Source organism: Pipistrellus hanaki, assembly GCF_964339955.1.
Source record: "Pipistrellus hanaki genome assembly, chromosome: 2".
Taxonomy (NCBI): domain Eukaryota; kingdom Metazoa; phylum Chordata; class Mammalia; order Chiroptera; family Vespertilionidae; genus Pipistrellus; species Pipistrellus hanaki.
Window position 1 is genome coordinate 146,957,598 of NC_140504.1, and position 14,661 is coordinate 146,972,258.

The 14,661-nt window shown below is 37.0% G+C and overlaps 1 protein-coding gene across 9 annotated transcripts in view; it reads left to right on the forward strand.

Moving 5' to 3' along the window:
* ZZZ3 (zinc finger ZZ-type containing 3) overlaps positions 1 to 14,196 on the forward strand; it is an 88,818-nt gene extending 74,622 nt beyond the window's left edge. For all 9 annotated transcript variants that reach the window (XM_084872138.1, XM_084872134.1, XM_084872139.1 and 6 more), the window contains 5 exons: positions 1,312 to 1,407; positions 3,478 to 3,630; positions 9,993 to 10,127; positions 12,510 to 12,610; positions 12,894 to 14,196. In XM_084872138.1, the coding sequence (XP_084728264.1) occupies positions 1,312 to 1,407; positions 3,478 to 3,630; positions 9,993 to 10,127; positions 12,510 to 12,610; positions 12,894 to 13,038 (630 nt within the window). In that variant the 3' untranslated portion in view covers positions 13,039 to 14,196. The remainder of the gene's footprint in view (positions 1 to 1,311; positions 1,408 to 3,477; positions 3,631 to 9,992; positions 10,128 to 12,509; positions 12,611 to 12,893) is intronic.
* Positions 14,197 to 14,661: the final 465 nt, after the last annotated feature.

A 14,661-nucleotide genomic window follows, 5' to 3' on the forward strand; every position in this document is an offset into this window, starting at 1 on the left:
TTCTCTTTCTTTGTAGTGTCTTTATCTGGTTTTGGGATTAGGATAATGCTGACTTCATAGAAAGAGCTTGAAAGTGTGCCTTCCTCTTGAATTTTTTGGAATAGTCTGAGTAGAATAGGTTTTAGTTCTTTGAATGTTTGGTAAAACACCCCTGTGAAGCCATCTTGCCCAGGGCTTTTGTGTGCTGGAAGTTTTAGTTATTGTCCTATTCAGATTTTTTGATTCTTCCTGATTGAGTTTTGGAACGTCATATTTTCTAGGAATATGTCCATTTCTTCTAGGTTGTCCAGTTTGTTGGAATAGAGTTGTTCATAGTATTTTTTTTTTTGTGAAACAATCCTTTGTGTTTCTGTGGGGTCTGTTGTTATTTTGCCTCTTTCATTTCTAATTTTGTTTATTTGGGTCCTCTCTCTCTGCTTCTTGGTGAGCCTGGCTAGAGATTCATCAATCTTGATTATCCTTTCAAATAATCAGCTGTTGGTTTTATTAATCTTTTTGTATTGTTTTCTTGATCTCTGTCACTTATTTCTGCTGTGATCCTTATTATCTCCTTTCTTCTACTCACTCTGGGCTTTACTTGTTGCTCTCTTTCTAATTTTAGGTTGTAGAGTTAGATAATTTATTACCAGTGTTTCTTGTTTTTTTTTAGTTAGGCCCATAAGGCTATGCATTTCCCTCTCAGGACTGCTTTCACTGTGCCCAATAAATTTTGGGTTGTTGTGTTTTCATTGTCATTTGTTTCCGGGATGTTTTTAATTTCTTCTTTGATCTCTTTGGTAACCAACTATATACTTTTTTATTAGACTGTGGTAATAGATTTGTGATATGGCCTTAGTTAGTATTTCCTGCTTGTCTCTAAAAAACCAGCAGTTTTCTCCTTTACATTCTCATCAATATTATTATAGATGTTTTTTTATATTATAAGCATAAGTATTTACAAGTTGAAAGTATGTATTTAGCTTTGGAATCAAACATTTGATAAATTTAAAATTCTTAGCATTCATTAAGATACACATATACATTTTAATTTTTAAAAGCTATTCATGTGTTACATGCTTGTCTGCTGATGGGAATGATCCAGTAGAAAAGGAATAAGTGATGGTGTATGATAGACTGAATAACTGTTGAACATTTGTTAGTGAATCCCAATTTGACAGTCCTTCAGAACCTCCTGTATATGCTTTTGAGAGACTTCAGTTTTAATAAAAAGCATATACACTTAGATGAATAATACATTTGAAATTGGACCAAAAACTATTCGGGTATAGCATATCAATACACTATGTTCAATGGATTGTCATGTTTTCTTAGGTTGCCAGCCGAGTGCAGAAGTATTTCATAAAACTAACTAAAGCTGGCATTCCAGTCCCAGGCAGAACACCAAACTTATATATATACTCCAAAAAGGTAAGAAGAAAATAGATGAAAATAAATCTTAGATTATAGATTAAACTCATCAAAGTCAGAAGTGCTATGTAAAGATGTATACATTTATTAGAATGGGGTTGTTTTATTTTTAAAAGTTCACTTATTCTAAGCATTTTGTTATATTGAGCATAAACACAGGGCAGGAATCCATGATTGCTACTCATTTTAATTGAGAGAGCTTTAATGATGTTTGTTCATTATTTTCTTTGGAGTAGGTTAGCTTATGTGAATGAGTGCTGCTTGAAATATTTTAAATTGAATGTGTCAGAAAGGCCTTTGTGATGTTAAAGTTTTTAGGATGTTTGACACTTTAATAAACACAATCAATTTCCAGTTTTTAGATATGCTACTTAAATCCAAGAATAGAAATGTTTAAGATATTTTATTTGATCCTCACTGTTATTCTAGAAGTGTAGATAATGTCACCTTCACTTTACTGATAATGGTGTTAGTAGCTAGCTGTTATTCTCATGATTGAATGCTCTGGGTCAGGTACTACTGTACAATCTTTTTATAGATGAGACAACTAGGTCTTACAATATGTTGAGTAGATTGTCTATTCACATTACTGTTAAATATGGGAACCACTGATCCTCTGATTCTGATCTCAAGCCAGATCTGATCTCAAGTTGTTCTCTGGTTGTCTCCACATCAAAAAAGCTACTGTCCCTCTCCTACATAGCACATCGCACCAAATTATATCCAGGGTTGTGGTTGTTGTTTTGCTTTAATTACAAAAAATAAAGCACAGAATGGCCTAATTTCATTCCCTTAGTAAATCATCCTGGTACTTCCCCCCCTCCACTACTGCCATCCTTCATATAAAGAGAAGCTAAGACCATTTAATGCTGTTGCCCTTTTTTTTAATTGAAGCTATATGTTTTGTTTTTATTCTTGTTACCAAGCTTTGGAAGCTTTCTTTAATATATCAATTGTTTTAAATATTCTGGATTTTCTTTTCCCTTAAATATTAACATTACCTATATTAGATATATATAGAATTCATCCTATAACTTTGGAATGTTGGAACCTTGATAGCCAACATTCAACTTAACTGCTCTAATTTTTATGGCTAGTTTCTAAGTTAGTCTTAGATGTGGGTTGTGATACTGGTTCTACCATTATCTCCTTCAACACCTTTGCAAGCAGCTTAACCTCTCCATGCCTCCATTTCTTGATCTTAAATTAGAGGTGGTAATAACAGCTTTATAGGAATGGGGTAAGGATTAAGTGAGCTTGGCATAAAGTAAGCAGTCAGTCAGTGTTAGGTACCATTTTCAGACATTCACCATGTTGTGGAAATTTTTCTTTTACTTGATAGTTTTATATCTGGCTAAGGCTACTTCATCTTCCCTGATCTTCTATGAGGAGTGTAAAAGGAGTTCAGTTTAGCATTTGAGTGTCAGGAATGTGATAAATACTGGGGATACAGATGTAAAGCTAGATAATGAGAACGTGGTCCCATTGTTTGGGTACTCGCCCTCTGTGTCTCTTCTTTGTTTTTTAACACGTTAAGTGCCCAGCCTGTTTTGTCTTCAGGATGGAAGGTATAGTGTCAGTCACCAGTGACTGACAGGGCGCTTAATGTGTTAAAGGTTAATTGTGCTTTAAAAATCCAGATAATGTAGGAAAAGCAGCTGCATAGGAGTGTGATGAATGATAGAAGTGAGCTATGGCTGGTTTGGCTCAGTGGATAGAGCATTGGCCCTCAGACTGTTGGATCCCAGATTTGATTCTAGTCAAGGGCACGCACCTCGGTTGCAGGCTCTATCCCTGGCCCTGGACCAGGCACAGGGGAGACACCTAATTGATATGTCTCTCTGTTTGTTTCTCCTTCTCCCTTCCACTCTCTCTAAAAATCAGTGGAAAAACATCTTGGGTGAGGATTAAGAACAATAGCAAATAAATAAGTAAGTAAGTAAATAAATAAATAAATAAATAGAATTAAAACCCTTCTAATAGACTTGTAGGAAGTAACATTTATATTTTTGTCTTGATTATTTTAATGATTTTCCACTGTTGCAATTAAACATTTGTTTTCTCATGTAGTCTTCAACAAGCAGACGACAGCACCCTCTTAATAAGCATCTCTTTAAACCTTCCACTTTTATGACTTCCCATGAACCACCAGTGTATATGGATGAAGATGATGACCGATCTTGTTTTCATAGCCACATGAGCACCACTATCGAGGAGGCATCAGTAAGTTATCTGTTTTTACTACAGATGTATATTTGTCTATGCACTGTACAGATTAGGGCCCAAATAAGCACACCAGGATTTTCTCATTATTCCTGCTCCTTGGAGAATGAGGGTTTCTTTCTTTCTTTCTTTCTTTCTTCCTTCCTTCCTTCCTTCCTTCCTTCCTTCCTTCCTTCCTTCCTTCTTCTTCTTCTTCTTCTTTCTTCTTTCTTCTTTCTTCTTTCTTCTTTCTTCTTTCTTCTTTCTTCTTTCTTCTTTCTTCTTTCTTCTTTCTTCTTTCTTCTTTCTTCTTTCTTCTTTCTTCTTTCTTCTTTCTTCTTTCTTCTTTCTTCTTCTTCTTCTTCTTCTTCTTCTTCTTCTTCTTCTTCTTCTTCTTTTCTAGAATGAGGGTTTCTTTCTTTCTTCTTCTTCTTCTTCTTCTTCTTCTTCTTCTTCTTCTTCTTCTTCTTTTTAAATTAACAAATCAAATTTAAGGGTCTATTATTACAATGTGTTTAATTTTTTAAAATAAATGAAATACAAGAGGATAATCCATATTCACGCATCATCTAACTTCAATAATTTCAATTTATGACAATCTTGTTTTTATCTATACTTCCTACCCATTCCAACTTTTTCACAAATATTTCAGACAAAGTTCTAGACATTATACAGTTTCAATATGATTGTAGAGGTAATTCTTTATCTGATCAAATATACATTCAGTTCACATTTTCCTAATCATAAATTGCAATAAGTCCTCCCTTCCCCCTCCTTTTTTCTTTCTTACATTTTCTTACTTGTTTTTGGTGAAAAACTGGGTAATTTATCTTGTAGAATTTATCTTGTGTGGATTTTATTGTTTACATCTTCCTAGTGTCATTTAACCTGTTTTCTCTGTTCCCTGAATTTCCAGTAAATTTATAGGTCTAGCTAGTTGGTCAGACTCAGATTTATTAAGGTGGGCAGGACTATTTCATTTGTACTTTCATCCGTTTGATCATCTCTTTTTTTTTTCTTTTTGACACAGCCATTGCTTTTTGCCTAGATTCATTAATTCATTAAATGTTACAAAACAATGATATTCCTTTCTTTTCTCCTTTATTTGATTATCCTACATACAGGAAAAGGCAGTATAGCTGCTGAGGGAGAGTAGGGGAAGTAGAAAGAGACACAAAAACTGATCACACTGGTTATTTGAGGGCAGGGGAGTAGGTTAGAAGGAGCATTAATTTAAAAAAAATTTATGGATACCTTTACTCTTTGCTTATTATAGTAAGCACTTATTACTTTAGTAATTTGAAAAAAAATACTTTGAAATAAATCTAATCCTGGCCACCACCATGAACACTTGATAATTTTAGAACAGCTCAGACCACTGCTTAGTTCTTCCCTTTATTTTGTTTTTAAAATACTGAGTTTTTTCTCTAATATCTTCCAAAAATGACTGAGATTTTTAAAATTTTATATTCTGAAAAATTGTTGGACTTAAATATATTTAATATGTTTTGGTCCATTGATAGTTGTAACTTATTGAAGTTGGATTTTGAATTCTTTTGACAAGACTCTAGTAGTCTTTAATAACTTCCTTATTGTCTGGTATGATAAGGAAGTTCTGGGCTCTTTTTGTATGTTTCCTACCCCAGGCCTAGGGTAGGAAATATACTGTTTTGTTTTATTGGGAAATAGTATTAGTAAACTATATCCTGACTCCATAAATGTTATTTGTTACTTGGTTGATCATTTTTTCTAGGCCTGTTTAGTGGCAAGAGCTGGGAACTATATTTTTGTTCAAGGATAAAACACATCATAAGTTTATATTTTTATTTCAAATACAACTTCACTATGGGAATTTTACTTTCCCTTGTTAATCTTAAAATATTATCTTCTTTCTCCCATTTTGAAAACCCCATTTATCAAAAACATCAATATAATAATACTCATTTTCTTTGTCTTACACAGCTCACAGTAGTCTCAGAATATACTACTAACACTACCATCTATCCTATATAATAAAGAGCTAATATGCAAATGGTAGTCACGCAGTAATGCCACAATGGCTCAGACACTCAACACTGGGGAGAGAGGAATGGGGACCAGCCAGGCTGCTGCCCGGAAGACAGACAAGCCGCCCACCCCATGGTCCCAGATGCCAGCAGCTGGGGCTGGGGCTGGGGCCCAGGAGAGGGAGAAGCCGCCCAACACACGGTCCCGGGTGCCAGCACCTGCAGCTGAGGCCTGGGCAAAGCCGCCTGCCCAGGGTCCCCTGTGGCTGCGGTTGGGCTGGGCGAAGCTGGCCCAGGTCCTGGGTTCCTGTGGCCGGCCAGAGGGAGGGAAGCCCGGGTCCCTGGTGCTACAACTGGCTAGAGGAGGGAATCCTGGACCTGGGTCCTGGGTTCAGAGCAAGCCAGAGGTGGTTAGGGGCGAAAAGGCTAGCAGGAGAGCAGTTAGGGGCGATCGGGCAGGCAGGCAGGCAGTGGTGGTTAGGGGCAATCAGGCAGGCAGGCAATCAGGTGAGCAGTTAGGAGTCAGCGGTCCCAATTTTGAGAGGCATTTGGACATCCCCCCACAGGGTCCTGGATTGGAGAGGGTGCAGGCGGGGCTGAGGGACTCCCCCCTCCTCCCCTTCCTGTGCACAAATTTCATGCACTGGGCCTCTAGTATGTAATAATTGGAAAAGGAGATTTTTATGACAAATCAGCAAATAAAAGTAAGTCTCTATATTGTCTGTTTCTAGATTAAATACCGATTGTATACTTCGGTATCAAACTATTATAAAATGCTTATTTTTAAAAATATATATTTCTATTTATTTCAGAGAGGAAGGGAGAGGGAGAGATAGAAACATCAGTGATAAAGAGAGAATCATTGATCAATTGCCTCCTACATGCCCCATACTGGGGATTAAGCCTGCAACCTAAGCATATGCCCTTGACTGGAATCAAACCCGGGACCCTTCAGTTTGTAGGCCAACACTCTATCCACTGAGCCAAACCAGTTAGGGTGGGGCCCTATTCTTAAAAAAAAAAAAAAAAAAAAAAAAAAATCTTTTTATTTATTTTTTAGAGAGAGTAAAGAAGAGAGATAGAGAGATAAAAACAGTGATTAGAGAAACATCAATTGGCTGCCTTCTGCAGGGGATTGAGCCCAAAACCCAGGCATGTACCCTGACCAGGAATCTTAACCAATGACCTCTTGGTTTATGGGTCTACACTTAACCACTAAGCAACACTGGCCAGGCAAAATGCCTATTCTTCAAATTTTTTTTTAAAACTTACCATTTGAAAACAGCTTATATCTGTCATATCTTAAGACATGCCGTTTGTATGTAATTTTAAAAATGGTTTGGCTCCTTTATGGAAAAACTGAAACCATAATAAAAATTAAAGTAAAATCAGTTTTACAAAAGCCAGCCCCTGGAGTTTCGACCTCCTACCTCTGACTCTCTAGACTCTAGGGGGATGAGGCCCTGACTTCAGGGCAGCTAAAGAAGGGCTTTCTGCCCCTCCTCCCCCATTCTGTTCCCATCTTTATTTCCAAGTGGGGGGCCCTGGGAGGAACCAAACCTGGGTGAGAGAGCAGGGACCCAAGACCCTATGGCCAGGGAAGGTAGGCTTAGGTGCCCCATCCCCAAAGCTCCTGGCCTATAGTGTGGGCGTGGCATGGCCCCTCCTGGGGAGGGCCAGTTGGGGTTGCTACTATTAGTTCCAGATCTTGAGGAAAGTATATTTAATTTTATACTTTGTGGATATTAAAATTATTTATTTGAGAAATGTCTATTCACACTTAATATATGTTAGGCTCTGCTAAGTTCAGTTAAATAAACAAAATATCTTTGATCTTTGCTCTTATAGACTTTAGTCTCGTGAGAGAAGATAAGTGTATTATTACAACAATAAATTTAAAGTTAAAAATTGCTTCAAAAATAGCTGCTAGCATAATTATTTTTAAGAGGTTCTTAATTTAGATTGGGAGTTTAAGTGGGAGACCGGAGAAAGTGACAGTCAAGCTGGCAGTTGAAGGATGAATAAAATTTAGTCAGGCCAGGAGAGGTGGCAGGATATTCAAAAGAATTATGTTTTGAGAATATTGGCAAAATATAATATAGTAGGCTTAAATTTTGTTTGGTTGATTATTTTAAGATAGCCATCCCTGGTCCCCTCTTATCCTCCGAGGATATATTCTAAGACATCCCTTTTTCCCGCAGTGGGTGCCTGAAACCACTGATAGCTCCAAACCCTATAAAGACGGTGTTTGTATGGTGGTGATTAAAATTAAATTCATAAATTCATAAATTGAACAATTTCACAGGTGGAGATTTGTTCTTACTATAGATCTTATATCACTTAGTGTAATGTCTTCAAGTTTCATTTATCTTGTAATGTGTCATAATTTTCTTTTTTAAGGCTGAATAATAGTCTATAATGCACATGCACACACCCTCACACATATTTAGCAGTTTGTACTCTTTGTATTTGTTTAAAATATCTGCATTCAATAAATTTTGTTATAAGATTTTTTTACTACATAATTTAGATCACATATTTATTAGTGTTAACTATTTACTAGATTACTTAAATTGTCTTAGTGGTGACATAGGAAGGCAGTAGCTATTTTAATATGTTTGACAAGAATTTGAAATGGATGAAAGAGAGTGGGAGATAAGGTAGATGAAGTGTGAGATTGTAGAGAATCTTTTATCCAGCTACATACTTTGGACCTGATGCTGTAGTCCAGTGGTTCTCAACCTTTCTAATGCCATGACCCTTTTATATAGTTCCTTTAATAACTGTGTTTTCTGATGGTCTTAGGCGACCCAGCTAGCGGTTTTCCAGGTTGAGAACCGCTGCTGTAGAGCCTAAGACCATCAGAAAACAGATATTTACATTATAATTTGTTAACAGTAGCAAAATTACAGTTATGAAGTAGCAACGAAAATAATTTTATGTTTGGGGGTCACCACAACATGGGAACTGTATTAAAGGATAGTGGTATTACAAAGGTTGAGAACCACTGCTGTAGACAGCCAGGAAGCCATTTCAGAGATGTTAAGTAATGGAGGGAGTAGAGGGGGGAGTAGGTACTATAGAGAACCAGTTTGAGAGAGAGATTAGAAAGTGTTAAGTAGTGACAAGATTTGTTACATTAGATATGAGACAGTGAAAAATTAAGGGTAACTCTTTTATGTAGGCTTTAGCTGCTAAATGTGTGAGGAATTATAGAATCAGATAAATCAGGTTCAAATTCATCAGACTGCAAGCTACTTGACCTTGGGCAACTGTTATAATTTCTATAAAAGCCAGTTTTCTTGATGTGAAATACACATTGTAGTTTAATAATACCTAACATGGAGAGAAGGAGGGAAGAGAGGGACACGGGTTGTCTGGTCAGGACCAGTAATTGATGAAACATGAGGGTGTTGGTGAATTGGGTATGCTTTTAGGTACATGTGGAAATTGGTGACCATGGATCAGTCATGAGGTAGCAAAGGAAAGAAATGGGCTCTGGGTGACAGAGCACAAATAAATTGGGAGGATAAGAAACACTGACTCACCTATCAACTTCAACTTCATATTTTTATATAGTTTTTATTACTCATTTCTTTTATACTCTATTTTAAATCATCTTTGTACCTTATTTCATCCCCTTGAGTAAGATGAATGTACTGCCTTGATCATTGGGAGTACAGAGCAGAAAGCAAAGCAGAGATTGGTTTGCTTGCTGTTAAGAAAATGTCATATTTACCTGAGGAAGCATAAAATCTGTTAGATTAAAGTAGAGGAGGTTTCGCTGGTCAGGGAGAAGTAGGTTATCCGGGCTGTCAGGTAGCTACCAGTGTGTTGGGATGTGACGCCTGCATTAGTGTGTGACAAGGTGGCAGCCATGCCCTGCTCTCCTGGTGCCTCCCTATGAGGCAGCACACCAGAGTTCAGTAGGATGCAGTAAGAAGCCCTCTGAAAGTTTTAGTCTGAAATATTGCTAATAGAAAACACTGTTTTCTGTACTAGTTTTCTAAAAGGAAAGGTACCCTAGAAGTGAAAAATCTTGTTGATAGAAATACTCTGTGTCACTATTTCTTACAATTATCATTTTAATTATCAGACTAACATTTTTTAAAAAATATTTTTTAAAATATATTTTATTGATTTTGTACAGAGAGGAAGGGAGAGAGATAGAGAGCTAGAAACATCGATGAGAGAGAGTCATCAATCAGCCGCCTCTTGCATACCCCCTACTGGGGATATGCCCGCAACCAAGGTACATGCCCTTGACCGGAATCGAACCCGGGACCTTTCAATCCCCAAGCCGACGCTCTATCCATTGAGCCAAACCAGTCTCAGCCAGACTAACATTTTTTATTTTATGTTTTGTGATTTCAATAGGATGAAGAAAGTATTCCTATTATGTACAGGAATTTACCTGAATATAAGGAACTATTACAGTTTAAAAAGTTAAAGAAGCAGAAACTTCAGCAAATGCAAGCTGAAAGTGGATTTGTACAACACTTGGGCTTTAAGGTAAATTCTACTTACTCTTACTATTTAATTAATTTTTGAAAGGGTGATAGAGATATTTAAGATGGCTTCGGAGTTTTAAACGCCACAACTTCTAAGCATACAGGTAAAAGTAAGTTTAGTTCTCAACCTGTTATTTACACAAAGTAGTGTGCCAATGGCAAACATACAGGTTTCTGTACTTTGAGGTAAAATGTGAAATAAGTTTTTGTCTACCTATTTCTCTTTACCTTCCAGTTTTACTGAGATGTAATTGATAAGTAAAAGTTGTATCGTCTCAAATAGTTAACCATTTTTTGTGTGTGGTGATGACACACAAGATATACTCTCTTAGCAAATAATTTATAATTATTAACTATGCTGTACATTAGTTTTTCAGAACTTATTTGTCTTATAATTGAAGGTTTGTGTCCTTTGACCAACATTGTACCACTTTTCCTGTTCCCATCCCCCACCCCTGTTCTCTCTTCTCTGAGTTTGACTGTTTGAGTTTCCACCTATCAGTGAGATTATACAGCATTTGCCTTTCACTGTCTGGCTTATTTCAGTTTGCCTAATGTCTTCTAGTTTCATCCATGTTGTCACAAATGACAGAATTTTCTTCTGCATTATGACTGAACAATACTCGTGTGTGTGTGTGTGTGTGTGTGTGTGTGTGTGTGTGTGTGTGATATTTTTTTTATCCATGCACCCATGGAACTGTTTCCCTTTTTTTGCTGCTGTTCATGAATCAGAAATTTGTTTTCTTTCACATCCAATTATTTTTGTTACTTTTTCAGACACTAGTAGAAATACATTTAGCATTCCACAAAATTTTGAAATACCCAATTATGCTTCAGGCACTAGGCTAAATGCTAGGAGATTCAACAGTAAATAAGACAGACTCAGTTTCTTTCTTACTCTGTTTCTTTTTTCTCCTTCTTCTTCTCCTCCTTCTCCTCCTCCTCCTCCTCCTCCTCCTCCTCCTCTTTTTTTTTTTTTAAATTACTTTATTGATTAAGGTATCACATATTTGTCATCATCTCGGGGAATTTAGAAAAAGTGAAATGGTTGAGTACGACTAGATTGCATATTGGGGAATAGTGAGAGGCTATTGAGGTGCCAGGGAAATCTTGGTAAGGAATTTAAATTGTTCTAAAGGATTGTGGAACTGTTGGTAATATGAAATTTGCATTTCAGAAAGGTCATTCTTAAACCATTAGTATTGATCATCTTTACAAAGGCAGTGGGTTTAGAGTGGATAACTCTTAATTTCTGAATACTGTGTTGTTAAATTTTATTTTTAACAATAATGTATTCATGTATGTATGTTATTTATGTAATTTGGGAAAGTGAAGGAGAAAAAGATAATTCTGTCCTTAGTTGGGGATTTTTCTTTCAGTAATTTATAAGAGATGAGAATTTCTTGAATTTGCCTGGTGGCTGTGGAATAAAGATTGACAGATTTGAGAACACTTTAGGCATTAGAATTGACTACTGGATGGGACTGGAGGAGGTGATAATGAGACCATGAACTATCAACTTGCTGTAGTGGTATACATGAAAATACTGATGTATGCTATGACTGACACACTGAAATTTAAAACGAGATTTTTATACCTCTGGTTTTCTGGCCTAGCCATTAGCTAGGCTGTATAAAAGCATTTTCCCTCTTGATCCTTCAGTGACCCTGCCTTTTTTCTAGGGATTTTCCAAATTGACAGCTCTGACCTTTCAGAGGAAACTTCACTTCTCATAATTTTGCCACAAGACCCAGTTGTGGCTTGTTGGCCAGTCGGCCATTCTGGGTGGCCTGATGATCAAAGAAACTAGAAATGACATTTACTTTGATTTCTCAAATAGCACAGAACACACTGAGGTCTTCCACAGGCACCACATGAAGAAGGAGCCTGGCCTTCCTTCCCTTCAGATGGTCATTGGCCATAGGAGCCTGCGGGCTTGGAGAGGAATTCAGTAAAATGAGAGTTTGGAGAGGATTTTGAGTTTGCCTGGTAATTTAGGTACAATAGTGTGTTAAATGGTTCTGTGACATAATTGTAAAGTTGAACCGCAGTGTTAAGGGAGTGGTTTGTGATCACAGTCATTGTACCCTGGTGATGAATAATTACTAATCAACCACACAGCCAAGTTTGTAGGTAGTTTATTTAAAATTTTAAAGAATAAATTAAAACACACCATATTAAAGTTAGTTTCTTATAATGCCCCTCTTGTCCACCTGCACTTGGTCTTAAGTGGGTGGAATTTCAGTCCATGCTAGAAATTGTATCGCTGTCCAGTGCGTGGGGAGGGGGAGAGGATGTTGGTGTGCATACCACGAGTTTTCCAGCAGAGAAAAGGTTGTGGAATAATGTAGCTTGATGCCTTTTTTCTCTGAATCTCTGACAGTGTGATAACTGTGGCATAGAGCCTATCCAGGGTATTCGGTGGCATTGCCAGGATTGTCCTCCAGGAATGTCTTTGGATTTCTGTGATTCTTGTTCAGACTGGTAAGTGTTTTCTACATTGTACATCTTCAATTTTGACTAGAGCTTTCAGTACTAGTGAATTTGCTTCCCAGACTACTTAGAAAATCACATCTGCTGGATTAAATTTTATTGTTCTAAGGCGATGAAGAAGTTTTCCTTAATTATAATATTTCTTAAGTATAACTTTCCATTAGAGATTTGGAGAGATTAATGGGTTTAACCCAGTTGAGCTGTGAGGAAGTTCTGGAATATCTAGATTAAAATGCATGTAATAATGTGTGTGCATGTGTGTTTTTCTTTACAGCCTACATGAAACAGATATTCACAAAGAAGATCACCAGTTAGAACCTGTGTATAGGTCAGAGACATTTTTAGACAGAGACTACTGTGTGTCCCAGGGCACCAGTTATAATTACCTTGACCCAAACTACTTTCCAGCCAACAGATGACATGGGAGAGAACACCGTATGCTAGTCCTCTTCAACACATAGCAATGGTCTCATTGTGAGTTATGTGCACAGTTTGGAAAGGTTCTCTGCTTTCCCTGAATGACACTCACAGCATGACAGCTTCCTGAGTGTTCTCGTCCAGTCCAGCTCTGCACCGTGTGGCTCCAGATGGCTGCTCAGCAGCTGAACATTCCTGGTGAGCAAAGGGTTTCCTTGGTGAGTCTCTCACCCCCACCTTCCAGTCTCTGAGGTGGCACTTACATAGGTGAGATGGAAATGAGAGCACACATTAAAACGTGAGTCAGTTCCAAAGGTTTCAAGAACTTGGTCATAAATACGACAATGAGAAGACGAAGTATTTATATTAAAACAGTTTAGTAGCTTTCAGTTTTGTGAAAATAGTCTTCAGCACAGAAACTGACTTCTTTAGACAAAATTTTAACCAATGAAGGTGTTTGCTTCTAGAATATACACTTTAAAAGAACTCCGTTCCCCCACCCCTCCAGAGGTGGTCCCTGGCGGCTGTTAGTAAATTGGAGCTGCTTAACCATATTGATATCTAATTTCTTTTAACCACAATGAACTGTCCTTACCAACACGAAGCACTACAGGAGGCAGCGGCCACATCGCTTCCTTAACCAGCTCATGGTGTGTGAATGTTATAGAATGGTCACTCAGATATATTTTTTAAATGTAATGTTATATAAGATGATCATGTGATGTGTACAAACTATGGTGAAAAGTGCCAGTGGTAGTAACTGTGTAAAGTCTTTAATTCACAACATTAATTCCTTTAAAGTACACAGCCTTCTGCCTCTGTATTTGGAGTTGTCAGTACAACTCATCAAAGAAAACTGCCTAATATAAAGATCATATATATGGTAATAACTCCCCCTTTTGTAGTCTGCACAAGATCCATAAAAGATTGTATTTTTATTACTATTTAAACAAGTGATTAAATTCGTCTGCGCAGTGAGCAAGGGCTCACATGCATTCTTTTATACTGCTGGGTTTCGTTGTGCATCATTTATGACATTTTGTATGTTTCTTCTTATCTGTGTATACAGTATGTTCTTGAATAATGTTCATTTGTCAGGAGACTGTGAGAAATAAACTGTGTGGATACTGTCTGTTTATATTATAGAATGCTTGTTGTGACTTCCTTTGGTTAGATTTTGGATTTTTTCCCCCTCAAGAGTTTTGCTTTACCTTTCCCTTCAAAGGTAAGGACTTTATTATGGAAACGAGAGTGAACTTGAAAAGCTCTGTAAAAGAGGGTACTGAAGCACTAAATTATAAACTAGGTACAAAAGAACACATACTATTGCTAAAGAAAAAGGCAGTTTTATTCAGATATGAAAACTTAAACAGTGGAAAATTTTACTCATTCTTTTTGATAAGATAAGCCCCCATGTATTTAATTTAAATAGGCGGCTTTTGAAAAAACCTGTATTCCCTGGAAATTATTATTGATTATTAGAAAAGACAGTATATATATTCTAAGATTAAGAGTTATACTGACCCAATTGTGAGAGTCTCCTGCTTTTTCTAATTTTAAATCAAGGGGACGTTATTTACTAGGCCTCTTTTAACACATTGTAGGGTACTAAAACCATACCCTGG